At 40.6% G+C, this 26,435-nt stretch overlaps 1 protein-coding gene and 1 long non-coding RNA gene across 2 annotated transcripts in view; one reads left to right on the plus strand and one right to left on the minus strand.

The window, feature by feature from the left end:
* Nucleotides 1-26,435, minus strand: part of glra1 (glycine receptor, alpha 1) — an 85,673-nt gene that overhangs the window by 26,721 nt on the left and 32,517 nt on the right. The window contains exons 4-7 of the mRNA XM_034883872.1: nt 23,319-23,386; nt 15,423-15,646; nt 8,423-8,505; nt 7,528-7,665 (exon numbers count right to left, since the gene is read on the minus strand). Of these exons, the coding sequence (XP_034739763.1) occupies nt 7,528-7,665; nt 8,423-8,505; nt 15,423-15,646; nt 23,319-23,386 (513 nt within the window). The remainder of the gene's footprint in view (nt 1-7,527; nt 7,666-8,422; nt 8,506-15,422; nt 15,647-23,318; nt 23,387-26,435) is intronic.
* LOC117951900 overlaps nt 5,834-26,435 on the plus strand; it is a 23,944-nt gene continuing 3,342 nt past the window's right edge. The window contains exons 1-2 of the long non-coding RNA XR_004658277.1: nt 5,834-5,864; nt 16,520-16,525. This is a non-coding gene — a long non-coding RNA (uncharacterized LOC117951900). The remainder of the gene's footprint in view (nt 5,865-16,519; nt 16,526-26,435) is intronic.

Genomic DNA, 26,435 nt, shown 5'->3' on the forward strand with positions numbered 1-26,435 from the left:
AGAGAATTTGCAGCACATCAAGCACAAAGAGGTGGATTCCAGGAAAAGAAGTAACCTGGTCGATGTTTAAACTCTACATAAAAGCCAAATGTTCTTTCAGCAATTTCCCCGAGGCGGTGCGGTTTCATTAGCAGCGAGGAGTGTTTCTGAATTCCCTATTATCTTCATCTGAATGGGCGCATTATCTGAACACTGACACGGACATGTCCCCTAGAAAAAAACAGGTGGACATGATGAGACAGAGGGGTACAATAAAAGAGGGATCCAGAGAAGAGGGGGAGGAAGAAAGTGAGAAAGTGGGATTAGAGAAGGGAGAAGCTGTTGGACCGGCAGTAAAAAAGGAGAATAAGCCGCAGAGGGGGAAAAATAGAGGGACTGAAGCTAAAGTTGACAGCTTTGAGACAAAATGTCACCTTTCTTCAGCTCTCGCACTAAGCCCACGTGTAAATCGTGAGGGGAAAATCAGTGAGACACAAATGCCCGGCTTTGCTGAATATCAAATGAAAGACGGTAAATGCTTGAAAACGAACACGGCAGGTGGTTTTGGATTTATACGGCCTTTTACTTGTTGCAATAACAGCAATAATAGCTCAGAGGATCACTAAGAAGTGATGACACAACAGAAAATGGAGACCTTATTGCGTCTTCCTCCCTCAAGAAACGGAGAATATTTTTCCGCGGTGGTGGTGCATTATTAAAACCACTATGAGCAAAGGTTTCATTTGGATCTTATAAATTATACAGCTGGCATTAGAGCCCGACCGATACGCCGATATATATTAAGAAAAAAAAATCCAGAAACGCGTTACAAAACATACACAGATTTTCCATTAGTTATTTGTAGTTATTTATAGGTTCTCACTAAAATAATCTAATTTGTTTTATCGTTACAACAAAACAGAAAAACATCAAATTATATTAAAGTTCTGATAAATAAAATATATAAAATACAAACTTAAGATGTGAACTTTGTCCTTTGAACAAAAACACATTGACAAAAAAGTGAAAAAATAAAATCAGTGTTGCCAACAGAGTCGTGTTAGAGCGCCCTCTGGTGGACGGACCATGCAACGCCAACAGGGCTGACGGACCGTTTTATTTTTTTAAATGTTAACTATTTATATATAATTTATGTGTCATTATGAATGATTTTGATGACTTAATCTTAAAAAAAAAAGATTTAATCAAAGATTATAAATGCCGATACCGATAGATTGGGAAATGCCTATTATCGGCCTACATAGGTTGGGCTCTAGCTTGCATACTGCCATTTTGTGGGGAAAAACGACAATCTTGGTGAGAAATTGGAAGTTTGCATTGTCCCATTTTTTTCCTTCAAGTCATTCCAGTATTAAAGGAGAAACCGAGCAACCTGATCTCACAGATCACAGTTTCAAATTAACAGAAATGATTAAACACGTTGAGTTTGACAGCACTAAATGGCGCGAGAATCTTCATAATCCTGATGCACACCCAGGTTGATAGCTGACTGTGCAATTCGCTGAGACAGGGATAAAGGCAGCCTACTATAATATGTCCTCCTCCTGGGACTTCCCAAGACCTCTTGCTGATGTGAAGTTAACTCTGCTGTCTGTCCCTCATCATGAAAGCTCTGTGAGCTTTTTGCATTTTGCTGCATCCGTCTCGAGAGACTCAGCCCTCCGTTATTTTAATTTTCTTCCATCCACCTTTCTCCTTAAGTTTTCTGATAGCCATTCTGCCAGCGATTTGATTTCGCCCTGCAGCTCAGGCTGGAAAACTTCACATTTTTCTGTCCTGACCTGCTCCCGTTACAAATCTGCTTCTGTGGCCGGGGACCAATCACAAACTGGCTAGTAGGCCAACTCTTCTTCCTAAGTTTTGTTTTACATGTAGCATATTTGTATTAGCACCCCTGCTATTGGCTGTTCATATTGCTTTGTTAGACTTTTTGTTGTTGTATCGTTGGACTTTTCCAGAACGCACAGATTGTCAGTCCGTACCTGCCTGATCTGATTATATTTCTCTTTTGTAGAGTAAAATTCTCATCACACACCCGACAGCCATTTTAAATCCAGAGCTTGCCTCCCACACGTAACACAAAAACAAGCCCCGTCTCGAGGCTATTTTGCAGAGGCACCATGGCTCCGTCCGGGGCTTATCACCGCACAAGACAATTGTGATTGGTTTAAAGACAAGAGCACGTTCTTCTCCCATCCCAGAATGCTGTGTGGACAAACCAGACCCTCCTCTGTGGAGCTGTGGAGGAAGGTCTGGCAATGCGAGACTGACTTCAACTTGATATTTTTAACCTTATTGGTGTCACCTTCCTTTATCTCGGTTTCTTACATCCCAGGTTTGGCTTTCTTAGGCGAGTAATGCTGCACAAGCTGTGTCGCTGCAGTTGAAAGTCTGGTGATCTGCAGCTGCCTGCTGTAGTCCGCCAGAAGCAGCGTTAGTCCTTGTGTGGTCATGACGGGAGAGCAACAGTGGATGTTTACGCTCGCAGCACGATGCCGGAAAAGGGGAGCAAAGAGATTAGGAGGAATGGAGTCCACCGCCTCCTCCTAATTTCTCTCGTGGTTTACTACAATATGTTTCTTCTAAGTGAAAAAAGCCCAGTTATTTTCATTTATGTTGCAGACTCTATTAAGGCTGCTCCTTAATGGGAAAAAAACATAATCACGATTATTTTGGTCAATTTTGAAATCTATTTAACTCGATTGTTCATTGACTTTTGGAAAGATGTTGCAATTATTGATAAAAAAACAACAACAGTATAAACACCTTGAACTGTGATTTTTTTTTTTTAATTCGGAACACAAGAAGAAAAAAGAAAATAAACAGAAGGTATTGTAAAATGTAAAAATAAAAAAAATAAAAATGTTTTTCTCAATTACATTGTTTTTGTGAGCGTTACAAGCCAAAATTGAAATTGTGATTACATCCCCCCCCCTTTCTTTTGTCTTTTCTGCACTGGACCTCATATCATATCACCTGTCAATCAAACTGTGACGTCTACTAGTTGGTCAAAGATGAAACTATAAATATAAATATTCTGTACACATGCTGCTGTATATGAAACACAAACACACAAAGTAGAATTTCTGCGACAAAACAATGTGCACAAAGAAAATCTGCAACAAAGATAATCACATTAACACACTGCAGCGGCCTTATTTACATGCAGGACAGCAGCACCAGTAACAAATGTCCCTTCTTCACTTTCTTTAATGTAATGAGCATGCCAGGGCTCATAATAAAATGCAAGCGAGCCAAAGCGCAAGATGGCCGACAATCCATTTAATCATAGAAGATCAATGGAAGGCAGCCTCATCGGTTAGAGTTAACCCTAAACGACAGGAGAGGAGAAAAGACAAGAGTGGGGAGAGGTAAAGAGGGGGAAAAGGACAGGGAAAGAGCGGAGGAAATGTGATGTAAGAGCAGGCGGAGAGACGGATGAGGAGGAGAGAAGGGAAGGAGAAAATGACAGCAGGAGGAGGAGGAAAGGAAGAGGAGGAGGAGGAGAGTCAATGGGGTAGACTTGATTTATAGCTGTGATACACTTCAGAGATTTTAAGTGGTGTCCATATTTTCCATCTGATAAAAAAATTGAAATTATTCAGCTGGGCCCCTATCTCACTGTGGAGTGTGTGTGTGTGTTTGTGTGTGTGTGTGTGTGTGCGTGTGAGTTTGTGTGTGTTTACTTCACGCTGCAGTGTTCTTTACATCCACACTGTACTTTAATTCATACTCTACTTGTAGTGTGTGTGTTCTTCTAGTTAAAGGAAGAACACCCATACACACTGTTGAAGTGTGGTTGTATGAGCTACCTCTCCATAGTCAGTGTATTAGCTCAGTAGATGGCGCTCGGCACGTCCCCAGTTTGGAGAAGCAGGAACGGACATGGAAGCTTAACACATTTTAGACACCTAAAATGATCAGTTTCAGTTTAAGTGGTCACTTTATTAAGAATTATTCCCCCTGCTTTAGCTCGCTGTCAGAAAGCCCTTTACATCGGGGAACTGAAGCCGTTATCTCTGCTCTCTTCAAAGCCTCCAGACTCCTTTGACAAGACCAGTCATTTACCTCCCAGAACACGGGAGTTGCTGAACTACTGCTGCCTCCAATGACTGGTGAGTTTGTGTTATTGTGAGACTTTTGTGATTCCAAACTAACCCTTTAAAACACCAAAGGCAAACAATGTGCAGGGCGTTCAGACCAAAAACAGCCCTGCATTGAAAAACACAAGGGGATCATTTGGTGTTATAATGTCAATACAATCCAGGAAGTGTGGTAATAGATCTCCATGGGTCTCAATACTTCTCAAGACACCAAAACATGGTTTATAACACTTTGGTAAATCATTTTACAACTCTGGACGGTTATCATGGCAACAATCAATTGAACGCAAGATATGTATGTAAAGGCAAAAGTCTGTTATGGTGACCTGGTTTTAAGGGTTTGGGGTAGGTTAACGTCAGGTTAAAGGTTAGAAATAAGGCTAGGAAATACAATGTCTCCTGCATGTGCCCAAACACACTATAAACATATCACCAGCCAGATAATAAAAGCCCCTGCAATGCAGAAGAAACCGTAATAAGTATTTCAAACGGCTGTGTGTGTGTGTGTGTGTGTGTGTGTGTGTGTGTGTGTGTGTGTGTGTGTGTGTGCGCGTGCGTGCGTGCGTGTGTGTGTACATTTGGTGGGTTGGATGGAGGGATTAGAAAGAAATAAAAAGGCAACAGTGTGAGCGAGGAGGAGAGAGAGATGCAGGGAAATGCTCCCTCACTCTGGGAGTCACAACAGACTGCAGCTAATAAATCTGAGGGTAATGACACCTTAATTCCCTCTTAATGCCTGATTAGGAAGCAGCGAGGCATGTGCACGCACATGTATATAAACGGCCGCACACACGCCCACAAACATGTACAGTACACACCGTCACAGAGGGGAAGTAATAAGTCGGAGATGAGATGAGAGAGAAGGAAAAATGATAACTGTAGGATGAGCAAGGTGGGAAAAAAAGATGGACGACACGTCTTCACTGCCTCCCGCCGTACAAAAGTGGTGCCAACTATTAATACTAGAGTCAGAGTCTGTGCAGTAGTGATCGGGCAGGTGGGGCCCGGGTATGTTAAGTCCCGCCCCTTATGACCTATTCCACAGCCAGCCACCAGAAGCTCTGTTCACAAAACTGCAGGCTAACCTTAGTAGCTAGCACTAGTAAGTATCTAGCTATGTCTGTATAAACGTCATGTAGGCATATATGTGTAGTGTTACCTTCCTTAAGACATTGACGCTAGCTACTGCTGATGATACACACATTCCTCGGATGTATCATAAGATAATACCATGGATGTACGGGCCACGTGTGCGGGCGCAGGGTCTACTCGCGCTAAAAATGAGCTCACAATTAAAAAATGTATCATGCCTAGTTTAATAACCCTTTAATGAAATGGCGCTGTTCCTGGGGGACTGGACGGGACGGTTTCAATCGTTTAAACAGGAAATACCATAAAAAGGAATCTTGCATGAGACTGACTCTGAGCAGAATTCAGTGACAGAGAGCAACCAGATTTACAGGTATTTATATAACAGAGCAGTGGATTAGCACTCCATTGTCTCTGCATCTGACTGTGTGTGTGTGTGCTTGTGTGTGTGTGTGTGTGTGTGTCTGTGTGTGTGTGTGTGTGTATGAGAGAGTGGCAGTGCTGAGTCGTGTCAAGGCCTTTCATCTAGCGGTGGATCGTTCATCTCCTCACCAGTGACAGCCGATGTCAACCTCCGTGTGAGTGATGGCTCTGAATCTGAACTAATCACACACACACACACACACACACACACACACACACACACACACACACACACACACACACACACACGTTTGGAGTTTTGGAATTGAATGTGACTTGTTGTTTTTGTATTTTTGTAGAAGATGTTTTTCTTGGATTTCAGCTTTGCTTTTGCAGTTTTTTCTTTAAGGAAAACTGATCCAGCATCACAGTTTCTACGTGTTTCTACAAACATTTAAACGGCTTGAGATTTACCCTTAGAATGAAAGCATCTTCCTTCTGCAACTGTGTGAGTGAGTTTTGAAGGCATTTGAGAATTTGTGAAATAAAACGTTACGTTTTGAGAATAAAGTCACAATGTTTTATAATATTACCTAATAATAAGCACGAAGCTAAAAGAGACACTCTGTTTCTCTTGACTATCTTTGTCCACCTCGACTTTAGCCTGTTTAGCATTTAAACAGCTCTCCCGAGATCTCTAGCTCCATTTGTGTCTTTTGTGTCTATTTGCAGTTTTGGACTGGAGAAGGGGACTGGACAGATGGTTTTCATGGAGGACCTGCAGGGAGAAGCAGAGCGTGGCGTCCTCCCCCGTCCTGTAAGACAATCATTGCTCGTTTCTTTTTCTGATTCCTGCTGGTCTGCTCTCACTTATTTCTGTTCTTCAGCTTCCTTCTCAAATGAATGTCATCCGTTCTCATTCTTTCCTTTCTAACACTGTCCATTCTTCTCCAAATCCTTTTCATATTTTCTTTCATTTTTGATAATACCTCTTCCCGCTTCTTTTGGATGCTTTCTTTTGTCACTTTCTTGTTCTTCTTCGTGTCTTTTGTAGCCCCCTTCCTTAGTTTCTTTTTCCTCATTCATTTTCTCACCTTTCTCCCCCCCCAGCCTTAATCTTTTATTATTTATTCTCTTTTCTTCTCCCTTTCTGTGCCCCGGCTTTGTTGTCATCTTCCAGTCTACAGAAGTCCTAAAATGTCTTTTTTTTTTCTACTTTCATTCTTTTTTGCGATTATGTACAAATATAAAAACTTTGCATCTCACAGTGTTTTTCCTCCTCACTAAGTCAAACTCTAAATTTCATGGCATTGAATGAAAAAGGAGAAAAAAAAATATTTGGGGAATATGCATTTCCATTTCAGGGCAGTATTCCACTGTTATTTCCATAATTCACACATTCAAATAAAAATAAAAATTCTGTCTCTGACTCATGCAGCTCTTCAGCGGTCTCAAGGTAGACTCTTCAGTGTCTCCCTCTCTTAGTTTCAAAGAATATGTGATTCTGAATTTAGCTATATTCTCCCTTCATTAGAGATATACACATCCCTCTCTGCCTTTCTTTACTCCTCTACTGTATCTCTTCTCTCTTTCTCTCCATGTTTCCTTTAACAATGTAAAGCCTGGAAAGAAACAGACCCAACATAAATAAAAATGAGGGAGAGAAACGGGACGGCACCTAGATGGAAAAAGAAACAGGGAAGTGACAACAAGGATGAGAAAGACAAGGATGGAGAAATGAGAAATATGGAAAGATAAATAAATTAAATAAGGAACGCCCCTCACAGAGGTACTGATTGGTAGACCCTCCTCCGCGGTGCTGTGGAGGAAAGTCTGGCAATGCGAGACTAGAAAGAGACTAAATTTAATAGGATGTAGATTGTAATAGTGTGAAAACCCAAAAAAGTGACAGCCGACAGACAGAAAAAGAGGAAAGGAGGGGAAATAATCAACCAAACGTTGTCCCACTCACCTGTGTTGTAGTGCTTGGTGCAGTAGCGCAGGTCCTTCTCCTCTTTGAGTAAGAACTGAGGTAGCGTGAGGCCGTCAGCCACCTGCACGGCTCCCTTCTCATCCCACTCGAATATGAGGTCGTTCATGGTGTAGCCGACTGGAGGAGAGAGCGGGAGGTTAGATTGTTTCCATTACGAGGCTTGTTCAGAGAGGATCCAAGATCCAGCACCGGCGGTCCCGTGCTGGTTAGACTTAGTTTGCGTCCGACTTGCTCTGACGTCATGCGACGCAGCTGCTCTCCACTGACTGCAAGACTCAGGGCATGATGGGATAGAGCTGGCTCTCAGCGGATCTAACAGCTGATTGGTTCAGAATCGACTCCACATGATGTTTTCTATACATTTTTGTATTGTTTTTTGAATAGGTGCGATTTTAACTGCAATTTGAAGGCCTTTTCTGTTTGTGGCTGATGGTTACGTCTAGTAGTCAGAGAGACTAAATATGATGAGGTTGCAGATCGTCGACAGTCTGTTTATTAACGTCCAACCAAAAATACTGTAAGGAGAGCATTTGAACAGCTACTCTGTCATAATAAAAACCACTGCCAACACTTATTCTAAATGGTAGGAATGTCCCTGAGTCAAACATTGACATTATGAAGCGGTCGCGTCCTCTTGAGACTTAATATCAAAACTAACACCAGATATCAGTATGGCACCAGTGAGCATTGTAGTGTACTTTCTTTTCTTGATGACCGTTATCCGGCTGTAGAAGTACAGAGCTCTCTAGACTTCAGCGCTCATGTCTATTCAAAAGACTGAAAAGGCCACATAGAAATCTATTTCATATCTCTTAACCTACCAGCTGTTCAGTGACCCATTGTGTGTGTGTGTGTCTGTCTGTGTATTACTCACAGCTCTCCAGCTGCATGATGCAGGTCTGGACGTCCATAGGGAAGTTCTTCAGATCCATGGGACAGGCCAGGATCAGTGTTATTCTGTAAACACACACACACACACACACACACACACACACACACACACACACACACACACACACACACACACACACACACACACACACACACACACACCACTTAGTACTAAGAGGATTATCTAGAGATGTATCAGTGTAACCCAACCAGCCAACGCCGGGCCACGCCACCAAACAGTGACACAACAGGACTGGTTTGAAATTGATAAAATAAATTATACATTGTTTTTCTTTTGTTAATACATACATCAATGTATTGACACTCCTGTTATCCAGACTGACTTGTAATAAGTGCAACAATAACAGCTTAAATTAACACATTACTGGCATTACTATCACAAAAAAAAACACTACAGATAAATGTTTCATCATTGTGATGTGAGCCTAATTAAACAAGAGAAATTACAGTGATTTGTCCTCGTTAAATGGGAAACTTGAGATTTGCTACCTTCTCTTAACTTTTTGGAACATGTCTATTCTGCTTTGGGTTTTGCACTCCTCCGAGAATCTCCATTGTTGAAGCACAACCTTCCTTTTTTTTAAACTCAAAAGTTAAACGTCCCTGGTTTGAGGGGTGAAAGTTAAACTAAAAAAATAAACACACAACAGTGTTAAATGTATAATTTAACGGGTAGATACGTATATAAAAACACATTTATAGTTGTTTTCATAAAAGCACGATTCAATTAAAACAGATTTGAGACGCACTAAAACAATTAGTCGATAAATTAATTGGTCATTTTTTATAAATGTGTAGTTTTTTAAGTAATTTATGTATGAGGGCATAAAACGACCTAAAACAGTTATTGTGTGTATATCAAAGCCCGATGTATGTTCTTCCTCTCTGTCCTAGAGTTCCATTGTTGTTAACAACTAGGGCTGGCAATCAATTCAAATATTTTGTCGTGATTAATCGCATGAGTGTCCGAGAGAACTTGCGATTAATTGCAAATGAATCCCATTTTTCATCAGTTCTAAATGTACTTTAAAGGGGATATTTTCAAGATTTATGTATTGTATGTCGAGAGGTATTTGAGACTTGGCGAACTTAGTTCCCATCGACAGTACATTAAAATAACTTTAATCTTTTGGAGAGAACGCTCTGCAAGGGCTTTGAAACTCAACTTGCCAAAAACACATTTCTTTATCCATTCCTGCTCAAGGAGTACGGCTCTTGTTTTTGAAATTGAAATCGCTATTGGAAAGAATGTGATTAGCTAATCCTGAAAGTGATATTTAGAATGTGCAATATTGTGTTGAATGTTTGGTGTAACATTTGGTTACATTTCTAGCCAATGGCGGACCATAGGCAGGCTGGGAGAACTCATATTAATGTTTAAAAAAAACCCGTCTAAAGTGGAAGTTTAATGCCGTGGGACCTTAATAACACTGCCAGCCGCATCCATTAATCATTAAATCAAAAAGATATTCGATAGATATTGGTCGCAGCCTGAAATGGAGATGGATTTTTAAGAGAATCAGAAAGAGGAAACCAGAAGGAAACAAATTAACAGGAATGTGACATTAGAGGTCACAGTGTCACTGTAGTCTTCTTCTCTGCTGGAGGACTTACGGGGATGAAAACCTGTATCTGAGCAGACGTGCAGTAACATGGGAATGAATCTTGTTTCATGCATGGCTGACCCGTAAAACTCCGAAAATTAAAATGTCCGCGGAAGACAGTGTTGGTGACACATTAGGTTCCCAAGTCTCAGGCATCACGATTAATAACTGCTGTGACATGGAGGGAATTCACCTCTGCTAAAGTCAACACAGAACCGTATGGGAAAACTACTTTATAACTGGTATAACGCATTACTGAAATAAAGACTTTCATTTAAAATAAGATATCCAACATTGTCAGACATTATTACTGCTCCACTATGCCCAACAGAATTCAATATTTTGCCTTTATTTGAAATTAGCCATATAATCATCTGTGTTTTCAAAATAAGTCGAACAAATTATAGATGCTACCAATGATTTCTTTCAATATCAATCAATCAATCTATTATTTTTCAATCATTCAATTCAGTGTGTAGTAAAATGTTAACGTTGTGTTAATGTTCAAAAAAATAACAGCAAAGCTGGTCGTAGCGCTGCTAATTTGTGAACTTTGTATCTGAAAATAGTTGGTAAAAACAATTACTTATTATAAAATCAGTTCAGCACTTATATCCAAAGGCTTGCAATAATTTAAATAGTTCATATTAGGCTAATTTTTTATGTTTATGTGGTTTTCAGAAATGTATGTAATGCACATTGCTACAGCTCCTCTTTTCACCCTGTGTGTTGAGCTCTCTGTGTTAGCTACAGAGTGAGACTTCTCACTTCTGTTGTGAGTTGCACATGCGCAGTACCTGGGTAAGGACTACTAGCCAGTCAGAAGCAGAGTATGACGGCGTGCCACACTAGCAGCTAGGCGAGCATTATAACGTGTGTTAAAAAGTGACGCACATTCATCTCTGAAGTAAAGGCTGGACTACAACAGAGCTGCTTGGAGCAGTTGGTGAACAGTGTTTTCTGTTGGAGAAGGTAAGTCCCTTTGGGGGGGACTTTGGGGTTTCTCACTCTGTAAACCTACAACATGCACAGAAAAACAACAATAAAGGAAAGGAAAAAAGCATAATATGAGCACTTTAAGACTATGTCTTCTCCCCAAAAAACTGACAAAAATGTAACATCTGCACGGATCCAACACTGCGATTGATATATCCCTACAAGAGTGTTCATTTCACGAAGACAGAAAACCCGACTCCAGCTTCATTTGTGCAGAGTTGGAGCTGTCAGCAGCTCGTCACGGCGTGCTCTGCTCTAACAGGACACCCGCTGCTACTACACACGTCCAGTTGCCTGATTTACAAAATAAACGTTGCCGCGTCTGCACATTGTTAGTTAGTCCGTGACAGAATGCTGAATATGTATTACACACATGATGTAGCCTCCACAGATGTCCCACTTTCTGAGGAAGAAGACTTCCTGTCTGCTGCATCGTGACACCTAAATGCTTTCTTTTCCTGGGGCTTTAGACCGAGCTGAGCCTCCGAGCCTCCAGGGGATTTTGTGCTTTTGTTCCAGTGGAAGAACTATTGCACGGGAAATTGCATATTACTACTAATGCAGGACAGATGCTGAATGTGATGACCTCAACAATGACTGCCATTAACAATAGAAACTGATTTTTTATTTTCTGAATAGGGACAAATACAAAAATTATGAAGACATTCATTTCAATGGACCTTGACCTTCTACAAACAGGTAACATATTCAGATATTTTAAGAAATCTGCTAGTATCCAATAAACTGAACAACTGCTGAAATGATTTCTGTTTGGGGGATTACTTCAATTTGGGGGATTCTACTGTATAGAAGCAAACTTCTACATGATGATTCCACATGATGCTTTGAGACGTATATACAAGCGACTTTTGGGTCTTTGAAATGCGCTATACAAATTAAATGAATGATTATTATTATAATTATTATTTTATGCAAGCCGGAAGCATAATGTTTTAACAATTCCTTTATTTCCCACCAATCTGTTAAACCTCACAATGAATCAACTGATAACTGGGTTCCCATTTAACTACTGGGGAATTGTTAGGCGTCTATAAATTATAGAGTGTGGTCTAGACCTACCCTATCGGTTAAGTGTTCTGAGATAACGTCTGTTATGATATGACATTATAAATAAAATGGAACTGAAATTGAATTAAATTAATGGTGATGGTTATAGCATACTCAAGGTTTCCTGTTTCCCTGTTGTCATTTATTTAAAGGAATCAATGCTGACCAATGGAAACATGAAGTAAGCCATTTAAAGTCACACGTTCCCTCTCCATCATTGCGGCTTTTTAACAACATTCTGCTACTTCTGTTTGTGCTCCTTTACATGCAGGAGTCATGATTAGTGTCGGGCATCGTTTGGATTTTAACAATTCGGATGCCAATTCCAATTTTTGCGCTCGATTCTGGTTTTTATTAATTCTCGATTCTTTGAGGGGTGGAGTTCAAACGGGTCACATGCCTGTTTTCACAAATAAGAGGAAAGCTTTATGCTGATTCAATGTTGGTTTGCAGTTTTACCGTGCTTTTTCAATATAAAAAAAACTACACTAAAGATCTGCTTACTGTGCTCAATGGCTGCAACACAGCAAGCGTCTGGCCGCTTCGGAAACCAAAACTTATATTAAATTAGGAAGCCATGATCAGATTTTAAACCAAATCCTCTAAACAATTCCAAAGGATTCCAATAAAGAAACAACTCCACTGGAATCGTGACTTTTGAAACAAAGTAGAAATCAGTTTTTGATGCCCAACCCTAGTCATAATTCTTTTAAAGTCAAAAGAGATTACCAGAAGAAAATGACAAATGTTGTTGTTCTGGTGAAGACAGTCTCAGATTTAATCATCCCAAAATAAAGTGTCATGGATTTCTTGAATTTCCATTTTTTTCAGTGTATCCTTATTATTGTAGAGATAACTAACATTTGATCAAAATACATGATACATTTTGGCATGAATCATCTTCCTTTTTGATAAAGCACCCCATGAGCACAAATGGGACCAATTATCAATTATGTCTTTTCTTTTGAAGTACAGCGGGGTCTGTGACTACATACGAATGTTGCCGTCCAATCTCTAAACGTACAGACGACCATGTACTTCATGTCCTTGGGCCCTGTGATAAGGTCCAGGAATTTTGGACCGGCATACATGATAACCTATGTTTGATTGCTGGGACCCAGGTTCCATTTATTCTGAGGTTACTGGTTCTGGGAGATGGGTCAATCCTTAACGGGACATATAAGCACATTAGAAGCTGGGTCTAGACTAGTTTAACTATCCGAAGACAGGTTTTAAAAGGATGGAAGATTGAAGGTGTGCCGTCAATCCAGAGTGGGTTTGTGCGATGTGCAGATTGGATGTCTGTACTAGACATTGGGAAGCTGAGCTTTCTGGAGGGCTCATAAGGCGCTATTTGCTGGGGAGAGACGTGTATGACGGGCTTATGGAGTTGTCATTTATACATTATGTCTATTTGGTTTATTGTCCATTTTGTTGTTATTTTTGTTGTATGGTCTTGAATATTGTAGTTACCGTGTCATCTTTTCTTGCTTTCTGTTTGGGCGGGTGTTGATGATGAAGCCAACATAACTGTTTATCACAAAATAAAAAGTTCACTTTCATCTTGAAGCAGATGTGTCCATCGGTCCTAACTTCGTCTCGCGCTGCTCCATCGTTGAGCGATAAACATCAAAAAACAGAGTAAACAACATTTACAAGACCCACTTTCTCCTTCTTCTCCTCGGGAGGGTTTAATATTCCGAGCCGCCTCGTCGCCTCCGAGATCAAACTGATCAACGGAGGGTTCATTCTGTTGTTGTCAAGTTAACAAATGAAAGCGGCAGAAGCGAAGCGCACAGTTCATCCCTTTTCTGACGATATTTCTAAAGGCCCAATCTAACGCCTCCTCCTGCTGGACACAGAGGTGAAAACTGCGGTTGATAACGGATTAGACTCGCTGCGGGAATACTAACAGGCTCAGTAGATTACCATGGCTGCTGCGTCTCTCTCTCATTCGCCCCTCAGCAGAGGCAATAAAAGCAGAGAGGAGGAGGAGGAGGAGGAGGCACCGGCAGGCTAAAAGGTTTGTCGGCTGAAGGCGGCTATAACTCTGAGAGCCTTGACTAGGATGTCTTGGAGATACAAAAAAAGGGAAGAAGTAGAGCTCTGGAGGAAATAAAAACCTCCAACTTTGACACAATAAGAGCACTCTAAAGCAGAAGATGAAGGTCTTTGGAATGCAATAAACAGGAAGTCAGAGCAGTCCCTTTCTATCTTCCATCATAGTTTTATAATTGATAGGTTCCATATCCATAACCTCCACCCTTATAACCCTATGCTGTGACTCAAAACTTTGTTTCTATTACTGTTATATCTCTTTTAAAATGAACATTGAACTGTTATACTCTGCCACTGTGCTTTTTCACAGCTGCTAAAAAAGGGCATTACATTGTAACACTTGAATGAATTGGTCTGGATATGAGCAGGGGACTTTTGTATGCATCAATGCTGCTGTAATCACTTTAATAAACAGTATGGGGCTGATATGCTTTTTGTCCCAATTTGACTCTTTCATGATACACGGGAGCCAATTCTATTTGCATTGTGATTTTGATTTATTGCGATTCTAGGAGTATTGTCATTTGATTAATAAAAATTAACGATATCATCACAATACTTATGCCACAATATTTTATTATTGCGATTTTAAACATATCTCAATATTCAGCAATATATTGCAATTTCTAACCTTCTTTCCAACTTTAATTTTTCCCAATTTCAAATAATGAAATTGGTTTTACCTAAAAAGATACATTTATCTTTTTGTTCATATCACTTCAATGTTATTGCTGCAAAATGGGATTGTCAAGCAGACAAACTGACCAACACATATATAAAAAAAGATTGATACGTGGCGCCTGTCTATCGATTCAGTATTGCCACAAAAAATATTGAGTTACTATGCTGTATCAATTTTTCCCCACCCCTAAGGAATATCGCGATTTTCTTTTTCTTCTTTGACAAAAACACTTGTTGTATAATACACTTCTAGAGACCATATATCATGAGACATTTCTGAAAACTAATTGTTTTCTAAAAAGCATTTTCTGCTTTGCTGGAAACTGATGGTGTTGAGCATCAGTGTATGAACAGAACATATTAAGGTAAATCATTGGTCAAATTAAAAAAAATACTAAGTATTGATTCTAGGGAAAGTAATCCATTTTAAAAACTTGTTGGGAAAAAAACAACATACGATACTTAACATTTTTGATTTCTTTCCCCCACCCCAAAACAACCAGGCCTTTTTTTCTCCACAGTTTGGATGTAAAGCCTCACACTTCCTGCACCCACCGTATGCTGTACAGCACGTTGCCGTTTTTAGAGATGCGTAGAAGCTTGTTGTCAGTGGTGACCTCGTGGAAGTTGGCCCCCTTCTCGTTGGCGAAGAACAAGTCCGGTTTCCAGATGGAGTCCAACATAGAGGGGTCCAGGTCCAGCGAATCGTCGGGGTACTCGCTGTAGGCCAGCCGAGGGTCGTTCCACTGCTGTCTCAAGAAGATGTTCACTCTGTAGTCCTGAGAGGAGACAGACAACAGAGATGTTAGAGAGGGAGATGCAGTTGTTCTAAAGCTGTGGGTGGATGGATGGATGGAAAGACAAAAAGGAACACACATTCAGTGATATTGATTAGCGGCATTACAGAGAAGAATAATTTCCACGCCCACAGGAGGGCGAAAGACCAGAATGCAATGCACCAGCCAACAAATAACCTATTTATCTAGGCCTTTATTATAGAGTACAGTTGAAGATGTGAAAGAGGACAGACATGGGAAACACATGCAGCAAAGGCTGAGGGGCTGAGCCTTTGTCCACTCCACCAGGTGAGCTATTCAGGCGCCCCACAGTTCATCTTTTAGCTCATATTGTACTATCACCATCATCACTGCTGCACTACCACGGCTGCATCCTCTGGAGGGCCAAAGTCTCACTGAAGCAGACGAGACACGGCCGAGGGGAAATTGATTTGGAAGAGAAATTAAATTACAAACCTGCAAAAGTTGTAAAGCAAAAATGCCAGAAACAACTTGAACAGAAGGATGTAAAATGTATCTGCAGGGAAATGTTCCCTTTACAAAAGAATGGGGGAAAAAAGGCTCATCAAGGGTCATTGCACTGCTGACTCAAGATGCTGGAACTCCATATTGAGGAATGAATGGACAGACGTACAGATGGAGTGATGGACAGGACTTTGCAGTTGGGTGAGGAGGTGGTTTTGGGTCTTCTTCGTGCAAGATTTTACTGATCACAGTGAGTTGTGGCCTCGAGCCATATCTAAGATCTGTTTTCCCACCTGTGAGCCGGTGTGCAGCCTCAGATCCTCCTCAGCCTTTTAGACTTTAAACTTTGTTTTTTACTCTTTATTCGTATTTTGGTACTTTTCCTTTGAGGCCCGTGTTCGCTGTGGTTTGGGTTTAAAGTAGTTTTTTATTTTCTTCTTTTCAACACACAACAGTAAAACCACACAAAAGAATGAAGTTGCCAGAAATAGAGGGACTCAGACAGGTAGATGGATGTGTGGAGATTTGGCCTGGTACAAAGCTGAAGGACATCGAGCTGCTGCCCTCTCTTCAGTCTTACAGCAGGAGATGGAGAGAGACAGTGACAGTACGACAGGCAGAGGGATAGATGAACAGGAGATAGAAAGACTGTAGATTGTTTTATCAAAGAAATTCAAAAGTCACAGAGCCTTCACAGACGAGATAATAACGAGTGCTTGTGTTGGGTTTTAGGGTTGCTGTTGCAATAAGGAGAATGGATTTCTAAAGCACAAAGGATAAAGCATTTTCCTCCTTGACGTAGAACATATCTAAATCTAATCTATTTTTACAGCGTTTCTGCAGGTTTCACCAAGTCAAATTTAAGACTTTTAAAGACGCTTTTAAGACCATTATAAAACAAAATGTAGCCCTAAATACATTTCTTAGCAGCCTTCAAAGTACAAGGCATCCGTAACATTAACTCCTCATGTAATGTACAGTATGTCCTGTACAAATAAGCCTGCAGTCAAATGTTTGACCTTTGAATCAGTTAAAGCTGCTGATCTGTGCTTTACTGATCTGAGTCTCGGTTTTAAAAGGTTTCATTGAGCTGGAATGTGAGCAAACTGGAGGTTGAACTAGCTAAAATCAGCAGGAGGTAGCCGATGAGTTCTGTTAACAACTATGCGTCGCTCAATAACACGTCACAGACTCCGTTGCTCTGATTGGCTGTAGATCTATCCAACTAAGTGCAGAGGCATTTTTTCCCTGGTTCAGTTGAGACACACCCCATAATCACAGGCCCATGGAGCAGTATTAGACTCAGATTCAGTATGACAACGCCAGGCTAGTGTGACCGTCCTTGTAACGACTAAATAGACCATGTTTTAGAGACAAAATAACTCATAGCAGATATTTATGAGTCTGTGGGGCTGGCCCCCCCTGACCAAATGTATACAAATATATTTGTAGGATGTTTTGTATATAAATGGCAACAGCAGAATATGTGTTTTTTATTGCTGCAATTCAAAATGAATACATATGCTGCATTGTTTGTTCAGTGAATAAGACACGTTTGAGTTTTCTCAAATTAACTAAAGAAGGCTTAATGAAACTAGATAATCTTGTCATTGTAACTTATACCTTTGAAAGTCAGTTACTACTCTCAGATCTGCAAGAGAGTGTTTAAACAAAGGACTAATGGTTTCATTTTCAAGTGAGAGCAGTTTCTTTTGTCTGGTCCTCCATCACCTCTTTTATTGGCTGTTTTGATCGTCAGAATTAGGGTTAGGTTAGTGTTGTAATTAGGAATCGACCCAGGTAGAAAATATTAACTGTTGCTCCCTCTGAGCCTTATTGTGTAACCTCCACGGCCCATTCTCCCTTCCCTGTTTCACAATCAGAGATGGAGTGTCTTTATTCAGCGTGGGATGGCATTTAGCTCTCCCCTCCATCCCCCTAATTGTCAATTATTCTCAGAAATATGAAGCTCGGCCACTTCGGCCAGGCTCAAACCATCATTAAGCTGCGTGGTGTAGCAGAAATGCTTCGCAGGGACAAGCCACGGCCATGCCAGCAGCCCCAGCGGGTGGCATTTAAAGCAGCAATCAGCCACAGTGGTGCGTGTGCGCGTGTGTCTGTAATACAGTCACATGGCCATCAGCCTCAGTGAGACTAGTTTATCACTTTTTATTAGACGGAATATCTCACATAAAACAAATGAGCTTGACCTTACAAAAGGGAGCCGCCTTTTCTTCTGCTCGAGAATATGATAAATAACCTGAAATGGTGCAGAGATGAGGAGGCTCGGAGAGTCTGTCGATGGAGAGAGGGAGCGAGGGAATAGAGAAGAGAGGAACGAGCCCACGCCAGGGTCATCAGTCAAACACCCGCCTGCGGTTTGACACCAGTTATGAAAGGAGTGAAAGTTGAGAGGAAATGCCCTTTATACGGAGTCGCTAAAGACAAAAATAATTGTGAATTCAATTTAAGTTGGACTTGTTCTTATCTTGCACGGCAGCGAGATTCTCACATATCATGAAAATACATCTTGTCAGGCTTCAAGTAATGCGTTTGGGTTTGACCATCAGCAGACCGCTGGTTCATTCAATCACCTGCAACGTAGTTTTTTGATAGTGCCTGCCCCGTTTCCATTGATGACTTCACAAAGATGACTGTTAAGAGGGCTGTGCAATTAATCAAATTTGAATCGCTATTACGATTTTGGCTCCTAATGATCACAAAAAAAAGTATAATCAAGAAAAAACAATTGTTTTGATCACATTTTGCAAGTAAACTCTTAATCTAATCTCTTCTCTGGTGTTTAATTGGAAAAAAATGTAGGGGAATTTCGTTGTTCTAGGTGTTTTCACTGTTGATTTGAATATTTCCACCGTTTTTTTTTTATTCAATAACTGCAACATCTTTGCAAAAGTCACTGATTAATAGTGTTAAATTACCGTGATTACAATACTGACCGAAACCATCGCGATAATGATCTTTTTTTCCCCTAATCTAGCAACCCTAAATTTGAGTAATTCCTCTTTTCTGATCCAATGACCAGAAAACATACTACGATTCAGTGCTCTCAAACTTCATTCTCCATTTGCCTCTTAGACCATTGCCTCCACAGATGTGCACACACTGCAGTTTCACCTGTTAAACACAAAGCGCCTTTATTCTGACATTTCTTGACAGCCAATCATGAAACAACAGATGGTTTCATGGGGAAAAACTGGTCATCTTGGGGATGTCATGCGCTCCATAAAGCTTCAGCTTCATGGGTCAGAGGCTCCTCGTGTCTGCAGATGGATGCACATTTAGTGCATTAAACTGAGAGAGGGATTGAGAGAGGCATTCTCCAATTCCAATGAGGGGGAAGAAATGTGTGGGTGCAAAATAAAGATTGTAGGGAATTATTAAGAATCAGCCATAAATGGATGACTAATCTGAGGTTTATTAAATTAAACTGGGGGTATATCAGAAAACCTGGAAACCATTTCACCAATTTGGGTTGTTAATAGTTGTAATTGCAATAGAAAATCAATATGTCCTCCTAAGGACAGGGGAATGTACTGCAGGATGTTATGTCACACACGCATGATAACGTGCAGTTAAAAGTGAGACTTGTATGACGCTCGTAGGCTCATACTCATGGATTAATATCCTGACATAAAGCCATTGGACTGTTAAGTGCCGCCACGCTGCTAAGAAACCATTAGCAGAGGAAATGCTGTACTTACACAATACCGCACTCATTTCAGCTTGTATTAAACTCAGGCAATACACCATGCATGAAAGACTGCAATCTCATCTCCTCCTCTTCTTCTTCTTCTTCTTCTTTTCCTTCCTTCAACAACAACAAATGCAAGAACTACAGAAAAACAGCAGCAGCCATATTCTAATTCCACGCCTGTCATAACATCCTGCCGCCTCCCTGGATGCTGCTCAGGTAGGAAGAAGCGATAGGAGGTTGCGGAGCCTCACACATTATGGCGGCACATCTGCTCTGCTCAGACAACACTGCACTGAGAGAGAAAAAATGCTGTTTTTCACTGTGTGGCCTCGAAATAAGCCGTGCCTCCACCAGCAGCTGCACCGTGGGATGTCAAATCAATTTACAACAGCAAATGTCTCTCTGGATCTCGAGGTGATTTTGAAAAATGAGACATTTGCCCGTTGAACTGAGCATGTTGTGGCTGTCTCGGAAAGAAAAGCAAAACTGAGAGGCATTAAGCGACCGTACATCAGGGGAAGACATTTTGCAGCAATTATACTTCCAAAATGAATGTGGTTTCCTGCTCTGAGACAGTATCTAGACCAGAGCTGTGAGACTGAAATAGTGCTAGATCAAGAGTACTGACTGTGTACAGCTGCAGAGACACAGTGCAGATATAATAAAATCCACAGACACTAATTGACATGCACATGGCAGAAATACTGTCCGCTTTTTCTTTTTTTTGTGTAACTTTTCCGACACTAAAAAATGCTACTGCTGATATTGAGGGGTTCTGTCAGAAAACACTACACTTCTGCCACTCGTCTTGGTTCTGCTTTCAGGCTTTAGTAAATCCAGTCCATGACGTTAACGTTGGCCAATCACAGGCCATTTCAGAGATAGGGTATTCCTATTGGCTGTTCTGAAAATGCAGATGCGCTTGAATGTCCCTTTTAGATGGTGAAAGCTTGACTCAGTGATGGAAAATCCAGCACTGGAAGGATAAAAGGAACCAAAAAGACTTCTTGAAAAGAGTCTTAAAGAAAGTCTGACAACATTTTTTATAAAACACGTGTCAATATTGGCGAAGCCTTTTGGAGATGGGGAGAAAACATTAATAGTAAAGCCTTCAGCTAACCATAGTCAAAGGCTCAAGGCTAATTCAAGCTCATGTTTCCTTTCTTTGTGTTTGGTTAGCTAGACTATCTGTCCAATATAAGTTTTCTGTCTCTAGACCTCAAATCCCAGTAAGTCATCTCAAAGGGCTTTACAAAGAAAACTGAATGGTACTTTTCATACAATGCCCCGCGATAGATAGAGAGAGAACGTGGGAGAGATGTGCATGAAGAGAGAGAGAGTGGGATAAAGCTGGCAATCGTGCTTTAAGTGACAGAGTGTAAAGCCTGGGACGGGAATGAATGAGCAGCGAGATAACTGTGTGTATATTTGTGGGAGAGAGAGACAGCGAACATATACCAGGCATCACTACCTACACTGAGGACAAAAAGATTCCTTTTTTATTAGGGGACGATAAAAGCACAGCATGGCTAGCAGCTAAATATGTCTTCTCCTGCCACAATACAAGGCTAAATAAATAGAGACTTATATATATATATATATACAATTTTTTTTTCTGGTATCCTGTTTACTTGTATTATTATATCAGATGTATTTACTCCTTGTTCATTATATGTATGTTTGTTCTTATGCTTTGGCAACACAGATGTATTTTTTGTCATGCCAATAAAGCAACATGGAATTGAAAAATTGATAGACAGTCAGAGAGAGAGTGAGAGAGAGAGAGAGAGAGAGAGAGAGAGAGAGAGAGAGACAGAGAGGTTTCCATGTGTGAAGAATAAAGAGTCTGAGGGCTCTGTGGTGAGAAACAGAGAGGCATGAAATGTCACAAAAAGTGGAGAACAGTGTATATTCTACTAGCTTGGGTTTATTAGGCTTTATATCTCATATCACACCTTTGGATTTGGTAAAGAGAAAGAAGACACAATAAAACACATTTATATTACTCATACCTAATGTCATTCTGGAGAAAATAGAAGAACTGTTACAGTATTTGAGTGTATTAGTACGTGAGTTGAGAGCTTAAAATGTCATTTTCACCATGATAGTGAGAACTATTTCAACAGCTTTATTGGCGCAAGTTGATATTGATAAGTCCAAGTTTTCTTAACCTCAAAATATCACCGAATTAGGATATTATGAGGCTAGTGTGAGTACACGACTGTTCTTAAAATAAGAGGAAATAACGGAGGGATAAAACGAGTGGTAGAGCGGGATGAGGTGGGAGAGAAGGAGGTTGCGTGTCTGTCTGAGAGAGTGTGTGTGTGGGTGTGTGTGTATGTGTGAGTGTGTGAGAGAGAGAGAGAGAGTGAAGTGAGCGAGTAAGTAAGCAAGGAGAGCGCTGAAACAGGAATAAAGCCGTGTACCGCCGGGACTTCAACACGCACTGCGCCATTCTGACGACTCCATCTATCACTGTGCTCTGGCCCCAGCAGCACTGTTTGTGTGTGTGTGTGTGTGTGTGTGTGTGTGTGTGTGTGTGTGTGTGTGTGTGTGTGTGTGTGTGTGTGTGTGTGTGTGTAGTCTACGTTTAAAGCAAGGTCTACACTATACAACGAACCGGCCTCTGGAGCCACAGTATAAAATGGATTTTCTGGTGTAATAAAAAAAAAAAAAAAAACTTGATAAATCCAATTATTTCAGTTGTTTCTGCTTCTAATCCACCCTCTGAGAGATAAGGGCAACATCCCTGGCTGTGGTAGTCAGTCTTAGCATCCAGAAGGATAACTTGATTGAGAGGCTGTGGGGGTCAGACGCTCCGATAACACCTGAAAATCAAATTTTTTCCCCAGCAGTATGTGATTGCTACATCAAACAACATCCTTTAAGATCAGTGATGAGGACAGGGAAGAGTCCCAGAGAAAAATCGGGTAATCAGCTAAATAAATTGGAGAAACCTTAGAAAGACAAACTGAGGAAGAGTCTATCATTCAGGCAATCGTGCTGCTTTGGGCCTTGTCGCTGTGTGAAGGTTGATGGTTCACTTATATTAACACTAATGGATTTTCGGTGTAATGAGTGAGCGTAAATTTCTCCCCATTGCTTGCAAACAGGCATGAAAGCAGCGCCGCCGCCGCGTTGTTATGCAAATGGCCGCGGCAGTGATGCGCTCTTTCAAATAAGGTGTTTGAAATGGGAGACGAGCTCAATGAGTCGGAGACATTTCTAAACACTCAGAAGGCTTTTAATTTTTCAAATAGGAAATAAAAAAAAAGAAACTGAATATCAGTGCTGTCGTCATTTCAATTAATCGCATTTTTCAGGACAAAATTGCCCGAGCTGAAATGGAGCTGCAACGAGATGACATTTTCCATTAGCCGCCCAACCATCCCACACACAAGTGACAAATAAATAATATCAAAATCTACACGTCGAGCTGTGTTACAAAGCCGTGGTAGGAATAACTGAGCTTACCATTGTTGTTTCAGCGATGGACCCAAAACTGTTGATAAAAATGTTGCAGGTTACGTTCACCGGCGGACCTGCAGAGAGGGAGAAGAGAGGGAACAGAGAGGGAAAGAGACAGAGAAGTTAGATTTTATCGGAACGTTTTCAACAACCTGCATGACATTAAAAAAATGTGTACAAAAAAACGACTTGATCAAGAGAAGAAATATGTGAGATAAAAGCACCAGAAACTCCAAATGATGACTGTATTTTCTGCAGAGGTTAGATTGTTGTTAACATTGACAGAAAGTTGTGGTAGTTTGACATCTAGTCTGATAATGAGGCTTAACGGACAGTTTGTTTTCACTTCATTGATCAGAGTGACTGTGTGTGTGTGTGTGTGTGTGTGTGTGTGTTTGCTGTGGGGTGAAGGAGGGTTAGTTTGCCCCGGCGGTTACTCGGATCAGTTCATTTATTGTCAGTCGTGCCGATCGAAGAAATATACCAATTTCAAGCTGCATTGATTTTTTTCCTTGTCCACTTTGAACGAGCTGTAACACAACACTTACACACTTCTACATTACCCACTTATGTAGCAGTTAGGGTAAACATGTAAGCAAACAGTTGCCTAATTAGACATCCATTGACACGAAACAACATTATCATCTCAGTGGAGACTGCCCATGAATATCTGTCCAATCTTTCTTTTTTGAGCTCTGGTTGGGTCTCCACCAACTCCACAAAAACACATGTAGCTCATTGGTTCTCCCCCAGCGGACTTTATGTGTGTGTTGTTTGGTCCTGGGCAGGTAATGCACAGCGGGCTTCTCAGAAATTGTTACTAAAAAACAACTCATTTAAATTTGCAGGCTGTAAAAACAGAACAATGAGCAGTTCAAATGCTCCAGAGAGCTGAGAGGAGTTGCCGAGCTTTTGATAATGCTCTCTTCGTTTGTCACAAGTGAGTGAGCCCTTTTATATATAACACACTCATTTGATTCATTCTTGATCTAAAAATACAGATTATTCAGCTTTAAGATATACATCTCACCCATGCTTGTTGCCTTTTTTTCGTGACCATTTTTTGGGCTCTGGCATGAGACATTAACATCACCCTCTTTAATCCTGACTACAAACCTCTAATTGGCTTAAAGAGCCGTCAATGAGCACAACACCAGAACTAGAGCTGGGCAATATATTGATATTATATTGATCCAATGATATCAGACTAGATATTGTCTTAAATTTTGGATATTGTAATATGGCATAAGTGTTGTAATTTCCTGGTTTTTCAAGGCTGCATTACAGTAAAGTCATTTTCTGAACTTACCAGACTTCAATATCGTTGTGGAATTGATATAGAGGTATTTGGCCCAAAAATATCTTGATATTAGATTTTCTCCATATTGCCCAGCCCTAACCAGAACCATGTCAATTGCTGAAAAAAAAGATGGAGATGCGATACCAGGCTACTTGAAATCCTCCCCTTTGGGAATAGAAACTGGCTTCTGAAAATTCGGTGAAACTGATTCAAACACTCAAATAAACCATAAACCACCCCTCTGCCCTTACCCTTACCTTAGTTTTATACCAATTTTGTTGCATTCTTCTAGATCAATTTAACCTTAGTATTGTATTTCATGTTGTGTGTATGGGAACTGATCTGAGGTGGATTGTGCGTTTCAGCCCAGTGCTGGGCTATATATTGATATTATATCGATATATGTGGCTTAATATCGCCTTGAAGTTTGGACATTGAAATGTCCTGATATTGACAGATTTTCATGGTTTTAAAGGCTGCATCACAGTAGAGTGATGTAATTTTCTGAACACACGTGACTATTCTAGCTGTTGGGGTGTCAGAACAACAATGCTGTGATGATGTGTTGATAAGGAATCCACTTGAAATGGTTTGTTGATTATTAAAGTTTATTACATCAAAGAATTTAGCCTCAATTTACAAGCCCTGCAGAAGCTTGGAGAGTGACCCAGACCAAATGTACACTCTCTCTCTCGGTACATCTAACATAGAATATAAAGGAGATGTTAGATAATACTTAAGGTAACATAGAACGTTGAAAGTTGTGATTTGGCGTGTAAAGGTCGAAGTCTAGACCAAAACTAACAGAGTCCCTTGAACATACACAGCCAACAATCACTGCAATCCACACATAATACCTTCTTGAAAGATCCCTCCAAGATGTACATCATTAACCCTTGGCATTGGTACATGACATGCTTAATTTCAACCCTTATGACTGAACCCAAATCCAATTTTTAAGTCATTAGATACTACAATGTTCTATTATTTGCATTTATCCGTATAGTTATTATACAGACATAACTGACGTTTATTTATTGAAAATCTCATTGTGTGCATATTTTATGAAAGCACCAATTGTCAACCCTACATCATCACCACAATATCGATATTGAGGTATCTGGTAAAAAAAATATTGTGATATTTGATTTTCTCCATATCGTCAAGCTCTACTTCAGCCCCTGTGTGTGATCGGATGTCAGAGCAGCAGAGAAGACCACAGCTAAAGTGCGTTGATGACAGACTACAGGAAGTAAACAAAGTGACAGTGTTCAGTGAGGTGGGTTCCAGCACAGGCTGTGCTAAAGAAACAAGTCTCTGCGTTTCCTCTGAGAAGGAAAACGTATAAACATCTCATTACAACCTAAGAAAACTCGAGAAGTAATTTCACATCCCCTTGAGACTTAAAAAGCATAATTTCAAATGCATAATGACAAAAATAGTCCCCCTCACTCTCCTGTCAGAGGCCTTTATTTATTTCCCCAGGTTGTTTTCCAATGAGCGAGTCAAAGTGGGAGTAAATGGCATTTGGGCATGTTGCGGCCGCTCCATCGATTCGCTGCATTGCTAACGTTGTACAAACACAAATGCAATTACTTGGAGGCAGGGGTGGAGCTGTACTGAGGAGCGTGGCTCTCATCTGCGTCAGGCAGTGGACATGATATTGCCTTTAAGTGCTATATCACAGTGAGTGAACTTCTTCTCTGAAGTAGTTGCTGCTGGTTGTGATGATGGCAGAGAGTCAATGTACACTGTAAACCCTAACAGTTGTACTAGCTCATAACTAATAAGCTCATCACAGTCAAATGTCGTTTTGCAGTTGA

This window comes from Etheostoma cragini, chromosome 10 (genome assembly GCF_013103735.1).
Source record: "Etheostoma cragini isolate CJK2018 chromosome 10, CSU_Ecrag_1.0, whole genome shotgun sequence".
Lineage (NCBI taxonomy): Eukaryota > Metazoa > Chordata > Actinopteri > Perciformes > Percidae > Etheostoma > Etheostoma cragini.